Source organism: Rissa tridactyla, chromosome 14, assembly GCF_028500815.1.
Source record: "Rissa tridactyla isolate bRisTri1 chromosome 14, bRisTri1.patW.cur.20221130, whole genome shotgun sequence".
Lineage (NCBI taxonomy): Eukaryota > Metazoa > Chordata > Aves > Charadriiformes > Laridae > Rissa > Rissa tridactyla.
The window spans coordinates 5,517,501-5,537,346 of record NC_071479.1 but is presented as its reverse complement, the minus strand read 5'-3'; the positions used below and the strand labels follow the sequence as shown (position 1 = coordinate 5,537,346).

The window sequence follows — 19,846 nt, the reverse complement described above, 5'->3', positions numbered from 1 at the left end:
GCTTCCCTCGCTGCGAAAGTCTATAGATGCCATAAATATAGCAGTGGGTTCCTGGAAGAGGAATTCTTCTGATAAAAATAGTAGATTGAGATCCAGCTGTCTGATTTTGCCACAAAGTTCCTGTGAAACCTGGCAAGTGGTTCAGCCGCTTGATGGTGCAGTTTTACATCTTTGAGGGGGTTCCCCAACCGCAGGAGACTGACGGGGGACCCAGCTCCTCTGGGCACACTGGCCACACGGCAGTGAGAGCGAGGAGAGGGTGAGAGAGGGCACCCATCACCAGGGGCTGGTTAAATAATATGCACTAGGACACACGAATAATAAAGATCAAGAAGAAAGAGGGGCGCAGATTCAGCTCTGTCCACCTGTGATGGGTCATGAGAGGTCCTTGCCAATAAGTAGTATATCGTGGGAACACTGACCTGTATGTCATGTCACACAGAAATACGGGTAAGGTTGCATAGGTTTCACATTTTTCTTTTCATTTTTAGTGTTCACATAGAGTATGCTTGACAGCTGTCTGCAAAGTATTTAATAGTTGAATAATATTTATATAGTGCAAGTGTTAAAAGAACACTTATTTTTTGTTTATAATTGAGGAATGTATAAGTTGCTGATGCTGACAAAGTCCGCAAATTCTGTTAAATTCATCTGCTACAGGTGGATGTGATAATCGTGTGTGGGTATGAGGAGTGCGGAGGAGGCGGTGTGCTGGCATGTCTCAGTAGATCTAGAAATTGGTCTTGTATCTGTAATTTTGCTGAAACCGATGACGTGGAGACTTCAAGGCGTTCACGTAAACGGCTGCGGAATTCAACTTCGCTTCTCTGAATCCTTTTACTTTCTCAGAGGTTGTTGTTCCTCAGACCAGGGCTGGGCCAGCTTACTGTGTTTCGCCTTTATTGGAGGAACCGATTAGAATCGTGTAGGTAACGACTGCTAAAATGTGGCATAAAAATCTGAACTGAATTTGGGGGTCTGAAGTCTTTTCTGACTTTTTTTTTTGAGGAGTGTTAACTGTTCATAGAATTTCCAGTAAACATTAATTTATCGAGAAAGGAGTTTTAATGTATCCTTTTGAAAATTCTGAAAAGGAGGAAGAAAAAATGTGTTTGTATTAAACTTCAGAGTTTGAAATAGAATTTCTGGCAATCTTTCGCTGTTCTTGTTTATGGGCAAAGTGATTGCATATGTAAAATTGTAACGAAGCTTGGGTAATTTAGCACACGGACTGTTAATAGCATGAAGTCGGGGTGCAGAGTATAAAGGTAAAATTCTCGCATCTGCTGTTACATGTTGTTAACTCCCTTAGCAGACATTAAATCATTTCAAGTACAATAATAGTGTGGGAGGTAAATTAACTAACCATTAACAATCTTATAAATACACAATTAACATGCCAACATTTATATGACACATTGATGGGGCAGCAGTAATTTTTGATTGGGAGTTTGCAGACCTTTTAGAAGCCTAAGGCGGTTGCTTATTTAAACAAGTTCTTACTGCTTGCAGGTAAGCGTGGCCTTGTCTAATAAGCGGTGTGTAAATAATTAAATTTAAAGGACATTCTCAGTGCACTTTTTAAAATACCCACCCATTGTACCTCGTTGTGTCTGTATTCTCCAAGTCGCACACTCCTACTCACGCTGGCCTTTAACACGTAAATTACAGGCGGGAGACGGTTGCCTTATGGTGGGATATTTGCCTTCTGGCCTCTTTGAGGACAACGAGAAATCCTTCGGGGAGAGCAGGCCTACTTTCTGTAAATGAAAATAGTCAGGAAATCAAAAATAGAGCTTGGAGCGCAGGGTTGGCAGGGACCTCTGGAGATCTGGGCCAGTCTCCCTGCGCCCGGCGGGGCTGGCCAAGGCGGGCTGCTCTGGGCTTATCCAATTGGGCTTTGAATATCTCCAAGGATACTGATGGAGCCTCTTTAGCTAATAGCATAATTTATTAAAATGTATGGTAGGAGTAGTGTATTAATAACAAGCAGCATGTCAGTTTTATTTCTCTACCATTCTTTTATTGAATTCCTTCTTGCTGCCGGGTCTGTTGTTTAATATAATACTTTTGAATTTGTCTATTTTTTTTTTTTTAAAGCAGAAAAGACACGGTCTCTCGGGGAAAAAAATGGCAGTATTTCTGACCAAGGGAGCAAAAAAAAAAGCCTAAAATTATGAAGAATGTAAATCTCTATTTATTGAATGTTGTAAGTAGCGGATGCTGATGTTTGGTGGTAGGGAGGGTACTGGTAGGGATGGTGGGTTTGCAATTTACAATACACCTTCAAAATTTTGCTTTTGTCTTGACTAGAATACAGTCCAAATACAGTATTATTTTTGCTTCCAACTATTTAAATGCAGAAGCTGCTCCATGGGGCTCTGTATATGAATAGACCTTTCTCCTTGGAAGCATAGAGGGGAAATGATGAAAAGTGTTTGCTGGTCCTGGAACAAGCCTGTCCGATGTTTTCGTTAACTTTGTTCTGTTAAAATCTGCCAGAAAAACACCAGCTGCCTTTACCAGATTTTCATGGGATACGGCTTTGTGTGATTTAAAAATATTTATTTCCTTGGGTATTTTCTTCTTGCTTACAGAAGTTTTGCAAACAGCAATGATAGGGTGACTTTTTTTTTTGTTGTCGTTTCTATGTTCAAAATACTAAATAAACACATTTAGTTCTATAGCTGGTATTAAAACGCTTGGAGCTTTCTTCTCAGATATGCAAATTTTTAGAAAAGTAGTGGGGATTTGGAACTTCTGGAATTTATGCCTGGTCTTGCATCTCTCAGTGCGCTCAGGCTCACCCCCCCAGCCTCCCTCTCCCTCGGGCTGGGCTTTGCCGTCGAGCAGCGCAGCTGGAAGGGGAGCCCTGGTGTCCCACGGGCCGTGCTGGTTCTCTTACCCCTGTTCACTGGTGGACTGATCAGCCTGAAAATTAGTAATTTTTTTTCTTTCCAGGTTATTTCCTGCAGCTCACTTCTTTGATTCAGCTCGTCTCACAGTGCCAGCCTTCGGGAGGTGGCGGAATATCTGAGCAGGGCCAGGCAGGAGCAAGGGGCTGTCCTTTTCAGAGGCAGCCCCGACTTGAACTAGTTTAAAATAACAAAAAATCCACAGCTACAGTAAAATAGGATAACAGCTTGAGTGTGTTTTGGGGCGCTTTTTCTTTCTTTTTTTTTTTTTCTTTTTTGCCCTCTACTTTGTTTCGTAAGGCCACTCAGGTACTCTGAATGAAATGTTTTAGGTGAGTGGCAATTACTGTTGTTAAAGTGCTTAAGAATTCAGGCGTGTGGTATGTGATCCCAGAGCTTTTTCTATATTACAGCAGTTGCCCTACACGAGGCACCAGGCAGCAGCAGATGTTCAGTGCTCTGCCCTGAGATACCAATCTCTTCATGTTTAAACTTTTTCCTTTACAAATACAAAACCTGAAGAGGGTCTATAATAAAGTAATCAAAGAGTTGATATGTAGAGGCAGAAGAAAAACAGTAACACGCTATTACAATGAGTGAAAAGAAATTCAAAGCCCTATCTGTCTTTGTAAATTTATTAATTTGAATAGACGGGGGGGTTTAAGTGTGTTTTCTCTCTATCCTTCTATATGCAGTACTTAGAATATTTTGCCGTACAGCAACCATTTGTTGTAGAGTAATGGGACCTGTCTGGAGGTGTCTGGTTTGTTCTGTTGTCTTGCGATTTGGGTTTCAAGCTGTCCTCCAAACCCACTGTTCTTTAAGTGGATCTCAGCAAGCAGTGTAACTTAAGTAAACTGGAGCAGAATTAAAATAATTCACTGTACAAAATGGAGTCAGTTAAATTTTGCACATCCAAAATACAAACCTTCTTGAATCTGGGTTTCGGGGTTTTGTTTTCTTGTTTTGTTTTGTGTTTTGGTGTTTGTTTTTTTTTCTTTCTCTGAAATACTGTGTACATTATATTTCTAGGTACATGTGTCCATGGAAGAAGATGGAGAGAAGATAGTAGAGTGACGTGGTGGGCTTGTGGACAGGATGGCTTTCCTGGACAACCCAACAATTATACTTGCTCATATTCGGCAGTCCCACGTCACCAGTGATGACACAGGGATGTGTGAAATGGTCCTGATAGATCATGATGTCGACCTGGAGAAGTTCAATCCCTCGTCAGCGTATGGGGACAATGGTTCAGAGACACAGGGAAGCAATGGTGAGACTCAGGGCTATGTATATTCCCAATCAGTCGATATTACCTCAAGCTGGGACTTCGGAATCAGAAGACGATCAAACACAGGTAAGTGATATTTGCAGCAAAGAGAACCTTAGTCTTTTAAATCCAGTTTCTGTTAGCCTGGCTTGCCTGGGCAAACCGGAGCATGACTAGCTAGACATCTGTCAAACTTTTCCTTTGTAATGTCGAGACCCTTTTTATAAAAGGACATGTAATGATTCGGTTTCTTTAGCGTGCTGTCAGCTGAGTTTTAATTGCTGCTTTACTTACTCACGTACAGAGGAACATTGAGGTAGTCACTTTTATATATAAAAAAAAAATATTAAATTGTAAAGACATCAAGTCTAAATCCAAAGTACATGAACAGTCTTTGATATTTCTATTGTTAATGTCTGGAGGGGTGTTAACTTTTGAACAGGATAGTTATTTTCTGAGAAAAATCTACCTAGTGAGGCGTCAAATCTATTTGTTATAAGAGAGAGGAATGAAGTTTGATGTGAGCCAACGAAGTGAATGATTTGGCTGTATTTTGTCTTCTGAAGTTTTATTTCTGAGAAAAACCTTGAGCTAAGATTTCAGTTACCAAATCAAGAAATTTTAAGGGTGTACACCTTTTCAAAATATGGTAAGTTTGTCTTGACTGGAAGCAAACTGTCCCATTTGTTGTTTCGTATGAGGGATATTCAGACTTCTACCTATACCCGAGGAATGCTATGAACAGAAGTTCTGTGATATAAAATATATATGAAAATGTTGGTGTGGGATGGTCAATACCCATCTCTTTTTTTCTGTGTTACAGTATATATTTTTTTCAAATGATTTCTGAAGGTATTATAACACCACCTAGAGCTCAGAAAAAACATCTGTGCTCTACCTAACAAGTAAAATGTTGTATGGTATTCATTATCTTGAAAAAACTTTTACAAATAAGAAGTTGTCAGAAGTTACGGAAATGACAGGGCTCTGACCTCTTTTATATATGGCTGCAGCTGACTTTAAGGCATGGTGAAGAGTTCAGCGTGCCAGACTGCCCAGCATTGTCCTCGAGCCTTGTTTAGTTCAGGTGATGGTATAGTTTATGACGAGGGAGAGGCAAAGCTTAAAGTTTTATAGAATTGTTCCAAAAAATAATCCTGAAGGGTTATTTCATCAAGTGGGTAGACTGATTGAATTAATCTCCATTTAAATTACGGATTTCAGTTTCCAATTGGTGGCGTATTCTAAAGTAATGGTTAGGACACTGGGGCCATCGGGGAAGGACACTGGAGCCATCAGGGAGCCAGTTCTTTGCCTTTCTCCATCTGACGTGTCTTTTCCATCGGGTGTGCTGGTGCCACCAGCAGCCTAACGCAGTCATCAAGGCAATCAGGCTGTGATTTGAAACAGAGCAGGGTGGAACAAAGCCTGCAAAGAACCCAAGTTGATCAGTACTGAACCCTTTTCAAAAATACAGGAAGAGGAATAAATTAAATAGAAAGTTATCTAGTTTTAATATAAATACTTTTTGCATTACACAAGCACTTGTCTAAGTTCTTGATGGAAGAAAACATGTACATATGTAGAATAAAGTGTTTGTACATCTTGTAAGTTCAAAAACTCATTAACTGTGAAATCTGCAATTTTTGCTCCTAAAATGGGCAAATGTAAGGACTTTTTTTTAGGTATTCCATAACTACTTCAGTAGATTTAGTAGGAGCAGGAACATTTGTTAAAATGGGGTTTAGGTTTTGAAAGATACTGTAATTTTGTGTATCAACAAGTAGTAGTGGCAGACTTCTTTAACGTGTAAGCTCTTCTTTATTCTCCTTGGTTTTCTACCCTGCTAAATAAAATCATTTCTGCTTATGCCATCTTTAACTGTTGTTTTTGAATAACTTTCTATTATCTTTTGCAGAGCTGTTTTAGTGTAAAGTACCTTAACTGGGTAGTACCTTTTTCATAAATTGTCAAAATAATGTGTACTGTAGAAGACTCTACACATCTCTGTAGAGAGTACAGAAGTGTTGGTTATTAGTTACTTCTCATGTGGGTATGCAAATTTGGCAATGAATGGTACGTGCATTCCACTATCAGTTATCCCCTTAGTCCTGAAGGGGCCGTGCGGTGGTGACACACATCAGGGTGCTGCTCATCCTCTCCGGGGAGAACGCGTGGTTTGTCTGCCACTGAGCTCCTCCTCCTCCTCCACAGCAGGTAGATGGGTCACGGCTGGTCTTTGGCTCTGGACTCCATCTCCTCGCTGCTGTTCTGCTACGTCCAGAGGGGTTAAAAAAACTGAAAGTGGAGACAGGTCTGTGCAAGGTGCTGGGTCTGTGGGAAAGCAGCAAATTCTCCCAATCCCCATGACTAGAAACAAAGGCTCATCCCGCTGCCAATAGTTAATGAAACAAGAACTACATTTGGTCAGTGACATTTTTCACACAGAAAGCTTTCAAACTAGCATGCTTCTTGTGAGAATGAGCCTTAAATAATTCAGACTTCTAATAGGTGCTGATAATTCCATCTAATTTGGAGTTGCTGTAATACAGTCCCACAGTAAATGATCATTTGTGATCAGCTGTAGATAGGAGAGCAGGGTGGAGGGAGTGAAGATGGTGACTGCACGTGAGTACGCTTGTTTTGATAAGGGGTGAAAACATCAAATAGGATAAAACCATGCATTATTCTTATTTCTAGTCTACATTTTTTCCTTTACCTGTTGTTTACATAGAAATCTAACAGGTGTTTTTTGCTGGCCCGTTTGGGAAGAAAGGATTTTGGAAGGTAATTTTGAGCTACAGCCTGGACAGCAATTGGGAAAAAAAAAAGAGTTTTTTCTTTCAGAATAAAATATCTACATTGCAATAGCGTTTTACCCAATATTTAAACATCTGAGCAGTGACACTACTTCTCATATTTCATTGAGTAAGACACATAGAGGTATTTAGGCACTAACCTCATGTTGGCTTAAATGGGAAATAGGCATCAAAGTCCCTGTTTGAGTTCAAACTGCTTATTACAGCCGTTAAACCTCAAAGTAGTATTTTTTCATCAGTTCCCAGGTTGAGAGTTTTTATGGGGGCAAAAAAAATACCAAAAATCACTTCCGTGTCCACCATTCAGTTCAAAGACTAAATGTACAAGAATAATAATAGGAGAGGTAGAAAATATTTATTAACCCTTTTTAATTGGTGAAATGACTCAGGGAACTCAAATTGTATCTAAAAATTGTCAGAGTAATTTAGCATTTTAGAATCTCTTCTACAAACCCATTTTAGTTAATGAATGATCTTAATACATCAAAATTGCTAATATATCCAGCAAATTGTTTCCTTCAGTGATCAACATGATTAGCCCTACTCTCCAGTCCAATCTGCTTTCTTATTTTGAGTGGACGCTTCATGACATCAGGTATTTCTTGTGGTCATTGTCTTGGGGAGCTTCTGCCAGGGCTACCGACCATGTCCTGAGAGAGATCTCGCTGGAACAAGAGATAATTCAAGGTGTTATCTGGTACCCCCCTCTGCAAATTCTTTCGTATTATAACTATTTGAGGCTTTTTTTCAAACCGTATTTCGAAGGTGGAGTCAAAATATACGTAAAGAAATATTATATTCATTTTAAGATTTGACTAATGTTGTGAAGATACAAATCATTTATTTTACTACCTATAAACTGTTTCAGCACACTGAAGAAAAAGCTATGCTAATTTATATAGCTTTGACATTTTATAATTTTCATGATTTTTAGATAAAGGATTTTATATTTAAAACTTTAATAGTCTAGTCTGAGTTCATTTATCTTTAATTTTTGAAACGGGTAGAGTAATTCATAACAGTAATTTTATTCCTGTAATGTAATATTCACTTCAGTTCATTTGTGCATTAAAATTCCTTTAAGACCGTTATTAATGATTTATATAATGAAATGTCATATTAATCACAGAAGTTTTCACATTTTATTATTCTCTTCCATGTTAATACTATCTTTATGATCTCTATTAATGTTTTATATCCTCTAATTTCAATTATAAATCAAGAACATTTTCATGTTTTTGTTGGTATTTGCTTTTCAGGGGTGCCACCTTTAAAATTTTATGACTTTTTCCCCTACATATGCAGTATAAAACATCTTTATTCATATAAAGGTAGTTAATTATGTCTTTGTTTATAGTAAACTTTCATTGACAAACTTATAGTTATAATATTTCTTTTCAAGCTCAGAGACTAGAACGTCTGCGGAAAGAGAGACAAAATCAAATAAAATGCAAAAATGTTCAGTGGAAAGACAGAAATACTTCTTACTCAGGTAAAAATAAAAGATCTTCTATTTTCCTACCCTTTTTATTTCTGCTTTTGATGGTTACAGTGTTTTCAGTTTGTAATTTTCATTTAAGCTTTCAAAGCATAGCGGAAATTCTAATTATTGGATTTGCCTTCCGTTCCCCAGTTAGGTGTTTCCCGTAGTTTATTGCTGGGGGGGTGTGCCACAGACGCCTCGTTTGTTCTCAGCTGTGGTGAGGACATTCCACATTATTAATAAAGGCAAAGTAAAGAAAAAGTGTTTAAAACCTGGTTTGTTGGTCTGAACTAATTCGAGTGGCTGCTCTATTTTTTTGCAATATAAGGTATTGATATAGTGGTGCTGCGTTTTTTCGTCTTGGAGCTTCGTTATCTCCTGAGGCTTCTCTTGTCCTGGGCAGAACTGGGGCCTGAGACAATCTGGGCGCTGCTGTGGGGCAGGCGAGGGGCAGGGGGTGTTGTTCCGGGTGCCGCTGAGGGGCAGGAGGTGTCTGTGCCGCGCGGGTGGCAACTGGCAAGTGTCCGCCTTCAAAGTGTGGAATCCTTGTCTCCCTGGACGCTAGGGCTTTCTGGCTGTTTCCAGGGTCATTCTGTGTACCAGATGGGATGAATAATTTTTTAGAGATTACTTTTATAGATTTTTTTTTTTGTGGTTATTTTCCTAGGTAAGGGGGGAAAAAAATCTTAAGAAATAATGTGTATATATGATCTACTTAACTGAACACATAATAAGGCTGGAGAAGCTAAGGCAACATTTTCCTTGGAAAAACTAGTACCAATGATTTCTCAAAAAATATGCTTTTTTTAAAATTATTATGTAATTAAGTATTTCTGACTGGATGGTCTACGTAGTTTAAATTGCAATGTATGAAATGAAAAATCTGTCTCAATTCTCTTCTTTTATAGCTCAAGTTAGTATCTATTCCTGTTGTATTTGACGCACATTCAAATCTTTGTATGGTCTGTCACGCCTACTTCTTTCAAAATTTATGTATATCTTAACGAAGTCCCTGTGTAATCTCCTTTTTTTCACCTAAATCCTTGTATCTTTAGTGGATGTCATTTGCTGAACCTTCTCCAGCTCTTTTATGTATATATTTTTTTTATTATTATTATTTTTTATTTTTTTTTAGGGGAGTGAACAAAGCCGCTCCCATGAGCAACACGTTGCACTAATCCTCAGCATCGTGTTCAGCTGTGTTTGGTACCTCTGCTAATGCATGCTAAAATGTCTTTGCCTTTCTACTTCTGTAAGCAGAGTTGTAGGTTTTAAAGTTTAATCTACTGTAACCTCCAATTCTCTTTGCTCAATATTTTATAGCGTTTGACCAATGATGGTGCAATTCTCTTTTTCCTCTTTATCCCTAACTGTATACTGCCGGATATTTCTTTACACTGAATTGCACCCAGACTCCAGTTTCCTGCTGTGTCTGTGCCGTTTGTGTCGTCGTATTCATGTCGGCTCCATCATGACATTCAGTTCCTTTTACGTGCTGCCCCAGAGACAGGCGCAACCCGTCACCCAGCAGTAAGGGAGGTGTCCCCCTCTGCAAGGATGTGCTGGGCTTGCAGGCAGACAGCTCAGTCCCTCTCTGCTGCAGAACTAATTGAAATAAAAAAATAAGTTACATTAAAACTCCAGGCACTCAGTATCTCCCTTTCTTGGCAGAGCAGACTTTCCTTCTCTCCTTAGTCCCTGAGATTCTGCGTGTTTCTCAGTTATTGGCACGAAGAACAACATGGTAGAAAGAGGCCAGGAAAAAGAGGAGCCCTGAAGGGCTGTATCCTGATCCGCTGTACCTTCCTCTTCGTCAAGTGTGTGTGTGAGACTGTCTGTTCTGTTCCTGGAGTGTGGTGTTATTGGAAAATATGTATGAAAGCAGTAACAACAGCAATAGCTGTTCTCAGATGGGGGGAATTTGGCTGCCCTCTTCTGACCGTTCGTCTCAGCCTTGGACGAAGTCGAGCCTCTGGTTGCCACCAAGCAAAGGAGAAGGATGCTGGAAGGGTGATGCTTTCCCTGTGCTGCTCTGATGGCACCACCTCCAGAGATCGCTTGTCACAGAGAAACTCTCAGAGACGTTTCTGCTGTCCTGCGGGTGGATGTGTAGTCGTAATTTGAGGCATTTGGCAATTGATTATTTTTCGTGATTCCCATTTTTGATTACTATGTTCAGAAATAAAAGTACACTAACCAGGATAAAGGGAAGTGAGAGACGAGTACTTTTTTTGCATGGTAATGCGGAAAAAAGAAGAGTGTTTTTTAATAATCATCTGTTTGCCTGCGGCCATGAGACAAGCGGTTTGCTTTGTCAGGAATGAATTTGAAAGATAAGGTGGTAGTAGTGTACAGACTTGAAAAAGAAAATCTCCATGGTTTTGGAGTTGGTTTGGGGATTATCAAATGCAAAGATGCTTCAGGGGTAGTTGGCTGCCTGGAAGGAAGGTGTGACACCGGAGGCCTGGGGTTTTGTTCTGCTGTGCCACCAATTCACATCACCTTTCGGTGCATCGGTTCTTTTTCAGTAAAATGGAAAGAACAATTCAGCTTCATGCAGCGTAGAGATCAAATCGTGTTAGTAAAACAGTCTGTGGGCCCTATAAACCAAATACGGATATACATACAAAAGGGTATTCCTTTTTATAAAATACTAGGTATTTTTAGATGAAAGCAAAAAAATACGGCATTGTATTTACATCTTACATTTATTCATTTCAGAGCATGTAAAAGGTAAACTAACAGTATGTCAAGGGACTCTTTCAAAAGCCTTGCATTCATCCTGTATAAAATAGCACATATAGCTATCAGAACCACAAAAGCTGAAAAGTACATATAATACACACTAGTGGCGAAGCTTAGCTTTAATTAAGAATTAAAGATTATGCAATTAAAGCTAGTTTAATGTAGAAATATGAGCTTTTTTCCCCTGAAATGAATTTGAGAATTTAAAATATTTTTTAAAATAACGTTTTTCATTGGAACTCTCACAGACCAACTCTATTGGGAATTATTTGACAAAATGCTCAATGGAAGACGGTAGTTTTTCAGAAATCTCATCTTTCTTCTAGCTTTTTGCGCAAATCTTTAGAAGGTTTTGGGACTTTCTAAACAAGTTGAATTTTTTGAAATGGTGACGTTTTCTGGAAAAGGAAAACTGTATCTCAGCCAGCTGAATTTACAGTCTTACAGAATGTAGTGTTATTGAAACTCCTCAGCCGTGTGGGATATTTGAGTAAAAGCTATACAAAACTCAAAGCACAACAGATGTCACACTAACGAATGCAGAAGAAGTCTTGAGATCCTCTTTTTGCACATCCCAACAAAGGAACGGTAATCAAATCACCTTAACGTTTTCCTAGAGACAAAACTTCAGGATAAAAGACTTGCTTTTTCTCCTGAACCAGTAAAGCCGTTGTATTGGATTCCAAGGTAGAGAGTACTTTGCAAATGCCCAGAAAATAGCAGGTACAGGCAATACTCTAGCATAATTGTCATTGAGATATTTTATTTTAAAACGAGATAAGCTTGTTACAAAAAAACAGAATACCTAATGGAGTTTAAGTTGCCACATTTAAAAAGGATTTAATCAAGTTTTTTTGGTTAATTGCAGCTTCTCACAAGACGGTTGGGTGTCTCTTAGTGCCAGTATTTAGCACTTTTGCCAACTGTCTGAATTTTCAGGCAATCTGCTGATAAAAATAAACTGAGCTTTTGAGTAGTTACAATTTGTCAAGTTTTAATTTTGCGTTTTAAGAAATTAACAAGCTCCCTGCAGAACGAGTCCCAGGTCGTGCCGCTTTGGGAGCGGTTTCATTTCCCTGGAGGAGCAACAGACAAGTCTTTGAGCTGGGAGAGAATCCAACTGCCGGACTGCGGAGCAGTCGCTCCGGGAGAGCTGGGGTTGGCTCAGGTAGTGATTGATGGAGTTTGGGGGTACTTGGTTCCTAGAGCAGATGTGAAAAAAACTTGTCCAGATTCAGTCACAGTTTCTTGCAGCTGAGACCCATTGGTGCTGATATGCTAAAACACCCCAGGCTCTGTCCTGATTTTGTCATGTCCTTATAACATAAGAAGCCCTAATTTATATTTTTTTTTAAGTAAACTGTTGCTGGAAATTCAGCCCTTCATATAAAAAGAGCTTGCTTGTTGGAGGCTTTTATGAGCCTTCACAGACCGCACAAAGAACTCACTAACTCTCATCCCCTTTGTTTTTAGAAAGCTTTTTTTTATTGTCCAGACTATTTATCTGCAGTGGTGTTTTTGAGTGGGACTTTTTTTTGAGACCAGGCTGTACCCCGTCTACCATAAGAAGAAAATCCAAAGAAACTATTCTTTTGTATTAGATGAAGTCCCAAGCCTACCGCTGACAGCGTAGTGACATTGTAATATCGTAATGGGGTGGTATAATACTGTTCTGGAATAGAGCGTAATATCCTGTGTTACAAGCTCAGTTTGAAACGCTCTTGCGCGGCGTATTGTAGATGTGTCAGCAGTCCTTTTGCATAGGATTTACTGTTCATTTAGAAAAAGGTAGGCAAGCAGAAAGACCAGGAATACATACTTCTCTCTTTGAATCTTGATTTTTATCTTGACTCGAGTGGATCTGGTAGTGATCAGTTCCATTCTCTGTATAGGAAGAATTCATCTTTTCCTCAGCCTAAGCAATGGCATTGTTCAAACTTCTTATGTTTTCATATCTCTGGGCTATGAAAGAGTGATGGTATATTCTACCCTGCTAAAGCATTTGTTGTTCTATATATTTGATTTTGTTCTTCCTCTTACGATGTTATCTCTGTGTAGTAAACAGTAGCCTCTGTACATCTCTAGTACAACTACTGCACTCTCTTTTCTGATCTACAGCAGAGGAGCTGAGCTCACTATTTGAAAAAAAGAATTTCAGAGTAAAATCTCCGTGTTCTGGGAAGCAGTCAATACTGTCTGTGCGACTTGAACAGTGTCCGCTGCAGCTGAATAACCCCTTCAATGAGTACTCAAAATTTGACGGCAAGGTAAGTGGACCAGATGTTTTTCTCTCATATCCAGGTGGTCCCTGACCTGAAGATGATGGGCCTTAGGCAGTTCTCCTGTGTGTTTACTTGTTCAAGCTTTAATTAGACATTATGGTAAGCCATCAGTTATTTTGAAGTGGTTATCTAGAAACATGCTTCTCTTAGTCCTAAATATAATGGTTCCAGGTTCAGTAGAACCGTTTCTCCTGTTTTCATTACAAAATTCTGCTTTCCCATTAGACATACATTACCTGGCTGTTTTCTTCTCCAGCAGGCCAGTTAGGTAAACATTTAGTGTGGCAGAGTCCTAGGGCATCTGTCTGCACAGCTGATGGTGAGACCCTTTGTATAAATGTTGGCATTTAAAAAAAAAAAAAAAAATTCTGTCTAGCCACATCCCAGCACTTGCTGAATATTCTGTGATTTATGCTGTCTTTATCCTCAAAATGCTCCAATGAGAGTGGGAAAAGCCACTGTTTTGAGGGTGGAAAACTGAAGCATCAATAGGTCAGTATCTGGGGCAAAAAAAGGACTAAACAACATAGTTCTGCACAAGTACTTATTTATGTAATCTGTGGAGGACATTCGCTACAAACCTGGTAGGTGAAATTCATTCCTTGACTACGTTTATTTCAAGAGCTTGCGTTTGATAGTGCTCAGAACTGTGGGTAACCGTATTTTCTTGTCTGCAGGGGAGTTACTCTGTATTGTCAGATATTTTTCTCTGTCATAAACTCTAGAAACTGAAATATAAACATCAGCGTGATGGATCAGTGTCATATTGTTCCAAAACAATTATAAATACTGCACGGATCTGTTTTCTGCTGGATTTGTTTGTGGAGTCTCCTGTGGGAGTATGAAGTTTGAGCTTCATTACCATTGTGATGGAAGAATTTCATATTCTGTTAAGTATTCTTAAAGTGGAAAGTCAGATATGTAATTCCGCTAGCGTGTCTAGAAGTATTTAGAATATTGGTGAAATGGTAACTTTTAAACTATGAAGTCCGTGTAGCAAGAGTTGCCGCTACTGTTATCTTATACTTACTAGGAAGTAGTAGTTAGTGCCAACTCAGCGTGTCAGAATTGCTGGCCTCGGGAATAAATGATAGCAGTACTTCCATGCTGACAATGCTGGGATGCCTTTTTTCTACACTCAAAGCTTGCTGTTCTTATGTCATGAAATTTCAGTTTGGCAAACATTTAAACGTAGTTCCAACAGTCATGCGCAGAGGAAGTAAAAATAAAATAACCACTACTTTATTAAGAGAAATTTATAGTAATTCAGTGGTGTCCCGGTCTTGTTGCTTTAATACTTGAGCATGATTTGGGCTACCAGCTAGAGTTTTTCTCAGAAACTTGAGGAACTTAATCATATTTCCTTCCCACTTTGATAATCCAAACTGCTTTTTACTGTATTAATAGGAATTCTAGTTGACTGTAATGAACATCTTAATTTTCCTATTTAAAAGTCTGATGTATTTAGCAGGTGTTTGGTCCACTTCAAGGAAATTGGACTATACATAATAGTTTGAGGTAGTAATGAACTACCTCAATGTTTACTCAATTGCGATTTGTAGGGTATGATATGAATTAACTCAATTGTGATCTAGAAATCAAAATACCTTCTTAACTCTCCCAAATAACTGGCATTTTGTTAGAGTATAATCTCACTATATTAATTTTAACATCATTGTTTATATTACTCTGGTAAGTGTGTCAATAGTATGCTCATAAAATTTAAATTTTTTATACTTCCATATGTATTGTCTGTTTTTTAAATACCTACTTGACCATCTGAGATACAGAGGAAACAGTATAGTTCAGTAGTGAGTTATTTTACTTCAGTTTTGTTGTACTTTCAGACAGTAATGTAAATAAAAAAAACCCTAGTATTTTAAAATTCTTTTTAATGAAATATCGTAGGTCTCATATTTATTTTTATTGATAATAGATAAGCAGTGTTTTTCACATAAATACAATTCTTTCAGGGAATAGTGCATGACTTATTTACATAATTAACAGAGCCGCATATCTCTTGGGGAAATGGTACCTAATTGGGGAGAGGCAGGGGGATGAGGAGGGGCTAGGGGCCTAATTAAACATGTCTTCAAAAAAACCCTACTTAATTATGTATTTACTCAAGGGATCACAGTGGCTCTGAAATCTTTGAGATTATAACCGGGCCTTTGGTTTATATATATATTTGAGTTTGGTAACACACATTTTCAGCTGGTGGGGTCCCACCCTGGTGTGGTTCACTGGCAGCTTCCCTGGCTGTCTCGGAGCCCTTTGTTCACGTGTGCGCTCATCTAAACCGCTTCCCGAACGGCTTTAGCTTACCACTGACCTCAAATCAAATAAAACCATTCTCTTCAGGGTCCTTCCCGCCCCCTGCCTCCGTTTGAGGTATTGTTTTAAACTGATCAGTTGAAAATAAGAAAACATTGCATGCTGTAATATCGACCAAGCAAATTTATTCAAATGCTTACATCTTGCAGGTGTTTTCTGCCAGATTTAGTGTCTTTTTCATAACCACTTCTGCAATTTTATGCAATAATAAAATTTTAAAGCACTCTAATTTCTTCTTGTTCTGATCAGTTCATTAATTATCAAAATAGTAGAGGATATGGCTTGTGAAATGCGACTACAATGGAAGCATTCTAATCAGCTCCAGAATTCAGGTGATTCTTGACACAAGCCTACACGGGACAGACCTGTGGCTTTCATGTACATTGTAAAGCTTCAGCTCTTAACGAAAGACACAATAACTACTCTTGACTGTATCTTCAAGTTTTTCCTTAAAATAGTTAAAGTAAACCTAACCCCGGCATCTGTTAGCGTGCTTTGTAAGTCACGTGGGTTGTACGTCTTGGTTAATAAATCTTGAGAGTTCTTGCTAAGAGTATTGTATGAAAAGAAGCCTTTGGTCATTTATAATTACTTCAGTTGTCATTTGTATAGAAAATTACTTGAAGGCTTAAGAAACCAGTGGCCAAATTGATTTCCTTTATTTGCATGCAAATGAAATTATCCATTTTATAGATAAGTTCAGGTATATTTCTGTTTACAGAATTTGAAAAATCAAATTTTGGTGCTTATTGTTCCAACTTGCTGACTGTTGATAAGGTTGGGAAAATAAGGCTGGCCGTAAGACAGATCTGAAAGCCATCGCCAGGTACCACACGTGAAATACAAGGGGGTTGGAACGGCTCCTTTCACTGACACAGCTGGAGGTCCACTTTACCTGCCTGCGTTCAATAATTGTTTTAAAAGCATGCATTGTCTTTGCATTCTATAGAAATTCAGAATATTTCTGTTCAAATCACAGGCGTAACTTGCATGAGTTGCTGGAAAGCATGATGATGAGTTTTCTCTGAGATATTAATCTTAAAGGATACTGATTTAGTACAGTATTAGTGTCAAAGCTATTCAGTGGCATGACCATTCCCACTAGCAAAGAAATGTTACCAAGATGTAGTTACTGGAACAGAGAAAAACCGTGCTAGAATCAAATGTTCAGCTTTGTAGGAACCACAAACTGAATGAATGACTCCTAAGGCCTCGGTTTACGGTTACCCTGAAATCATCTTTGAAGCCAGTCCATGTCCAGTTTTCTTCCGAGTCTCTGCTACCTTTAAGAAATTACAATCACTAAAATGTCTTGTCAGTTCGATTTGTGACATGCCTGCTACCAAATGCTCCTACATCCCCAGCAGAATGTTAGCAAACACGGGAGCGTTACAGGACAGTCAAAAAACAGATGCTAAAGATACGCAAAATAGTCAAAGGGAGTTGGAAAACCACAGTGCAAATGTAAGGGAGGGATCATTCAGCTCTAGATTGACCTTGAGTTACAAGGCCAAAAGCCTTTCCTGCACGCAGACCGGAGTTTTCTCAAGGTATTTTTACTTCTGCTTTCATGACTGGTGGTTGAAAATGAAGAGCTAAGGCAGTCTGGCTTTTCTGATGTTAGAGGGGTTTGTGGGTTTACTTGGCTACTGGAGTTAATTTCAATAAAACCAGGTCAAGAGGATCTTTAGCTGGACAGATGCTGGAATCCCTGTTGCGAGGGACGGTACCTCTGTGTAGTGTTACAGGGTTTCTTGTGGCTAATTTTGGTAATGGGTTAAAAACCAACAATTTCTCTTGTAGCAACTGTTTTTAAAATGATGCTGTGGAAAGCATGGGGGAAGGGATAATTCATGAGTGCTAATTGCTTGGCTGTTAATTTTCATAAGTGTTGATAGAAGCAGTTCCTTAAATTAAACTTTGTTTAAAATGTATCAGGGGAAATATTCCACAATGTCGGGCCTGAAGTGAAAATTAATATGAATGCTGTGGCAATTAACACGTACTGGTTAATAGCTTTTAGCAGCATTTTGGGATGATAGTCCTTAAATACATTTTTGCATGCTGCTCTTGTTTCGGTCTTGTTTGACTGTATGTCTGGATAATCATGAACAAATGTTTTGCACAATCCCCAGTATTAAATAGCTCTACTCAAAGAAAGTAGATAAAGAACTTAAGAAAGAAGCAGCGCTGCTGTAATTAATATGGAAAATGTCTGAAATAATTAATCCAGGATTAAAATCTTAGTGTGGAAAAAAAATGAATTTTTTTAAAATAAATGTTTTGCCTCTAAGCTGAGTAGAGTGATCCTCATCTGAATCCTAAATCAGTCTGCATAGTTCTTTTTTTCTTTTTTTTTTTAAAGCAATTGCTTATTCTACTAGTTTTAGTGGTTTACGTACTACCTGCATGCTACTAAAATAGTTGAAGTAAAGATTTTTATAAGGTAATCATTTATGTTAGATAACGTGTGTGTTAACAGGTCAGTGTCTGTGCGGGGTCACCATTTGCAGTGGTGCCAGGAGCCACGTGCCAGGCTGGGGCAGAGCCAGCGGCGCTCGGTCCCCCCGTGGGACCACCGCTCTGTGCTCCCGCACCTGCCCGCTGCGGGGGAGAGAGATTTTGGGTTTGCTGGGCTGGAAATAGTCCTCTCCTTTGGTTTGTGTTTGCATTTCCTCTAGCTGCAGAGCCCTAGCTGTCCCGAGGGATGCAGGAGCTCTGCCCGGGCCATCGGGGCTGTCTCTGTCATGGCCCTCGTGGCCGGCGTGGCCAGCATGTGCCTGTGCAGCCGGGGCGCTGCGGGGGATGATGCACAAGAGCAGGGATGGAGGGGAGTGAACAGCCTTGGAACAGGCTTTCAGCAACGCGGGCTGCCATTGCCTGCTCAGCCCGGTTCAAAACCCGTGCTGCAGTTCCTCGGACCCCTAAAATAAGTGCCAGGAGCACATAAAGGTACTGAGCTTTCCCTTTTGGTGTCTGGCAACTCCCTGTGAAAGTTCTCACCCAGTCAGAACGTGGGAGAGAAATCTCCCGTAAGACTGAGATCTCTCGGCGTTGGGGATGCGCGTTGCCCGTGACGTCGGGGTTCGTAGCTCGCTCTTGCCTGCAGCATTGCAGGCTCCGCTGTGCAGAGACAGAGTTCAGTAACGCCTTACTGAACGATCAAGATGCTTAACTGAAAAATTACCACTTTCTAAAATAAGTTTTCGTTCAGAATAGGTGATTAACATGAGTCGTGCTAATAGCTGAGTTGTATTTAAATACAACACCCCTGTATTAAGAATGCCTGGTTTGTTCTTTCCCATGTCAAAGCTGCAAAGCTTTTGATGAGTAATCGGTGCACCGTGCTGCCCCTGCGGAGTCGGCTTTGCCGGGTGGAGAGCAGCCCCGAACAGCGGCACCAGTTAAGTACTGTAGTGGAGGTGAGAGCACAACAGTCCTTGGGGTTCATGCAGTGGGTAAAATATATTAAGCTTGCCTGTTACGTAATTTAAAATACTTCAGAATTGTGTTATTTCATACAGAAAAGCCGTTTGCAATGAGATAAGGAAGCGCCTCATCGTGGTGTCTGAGCACTTGCTTTAAGTAACTGGAAGCACAGACAGAAAACTGTTGTGAGTTCTGTGATGGGAACAGGCACTTGAAGAACTGGCTGTGCCTGTCCGGCTGTGCAGGGATGGCTGTGCGTGTCATGTCCAGCGCGGGCCACCCTGGGCTGTTTCCTCGTGCCCGCGGCGGCTCTGCTCCTCGCACAAAGGGTGCAGAAATGGTGCCGGCGCCTCCCAGCGCAGCCCCCGGCCTGGGGCAGCAGATAAGAAGGCTGAGCGTCAGTGCTGCACTGTCATCTCTGCTTGGGGGCTGGAGTTTTATCTCACAATTCCAGGCATCTCACTTGCATTAACAGCTATTTTTCTGGCCTTATGCAGATTAAATTAATGTGGATCTGGTTTGATTAACTTTGGCTTGAGGGCGCAGTCAATTCACCTCTCCCTTTGCTG

The 19,846-nt window shown here is 39.8% G+C and overlaps 1 protein-coding gene across 11 annotated transcripts in view; it reads left to right on the top strand.

Moving 5' to 3' along the window:
• The window catches only part of MAPKAP1 (MAPK associated protein 1), a 105,672-nt gene that overhangs the window by 7,141 nt on the left and 78,685 nt on the right, over positions 1-19,846 (top strand). For 5 of the 11 annotated variants that reach the window (XM_054220172.1, XM_054220173.1, XM_054220167.1 and 2 more), the window contains exons 2-4: positions 3,948-4,272; positions 8,407-8,496; positions 13,351-13,499. In XM_054220172.1, the coding sequence (XP_054076147.1) occupies positions 4,014-4,272; positions 8,407-8,496; positions 13,351-13,499 (498 nt within the window). In that variant the 5' untranslated portion in view covers positions 3,948-4,013. Of the gene's footprint in view, positions 1-2,192; positions 2,210-3,947; positions 4,273-6,399; positions 6,500-8,386; positions 8,497-13,350; positions 13,500-19,585 lie in introns of those variants that run through there. The other 6 variants (XM_054220168.1, XM_054220171.1, XM_054220176.1 and 3 more) reach the window with 6 other exon arrangements.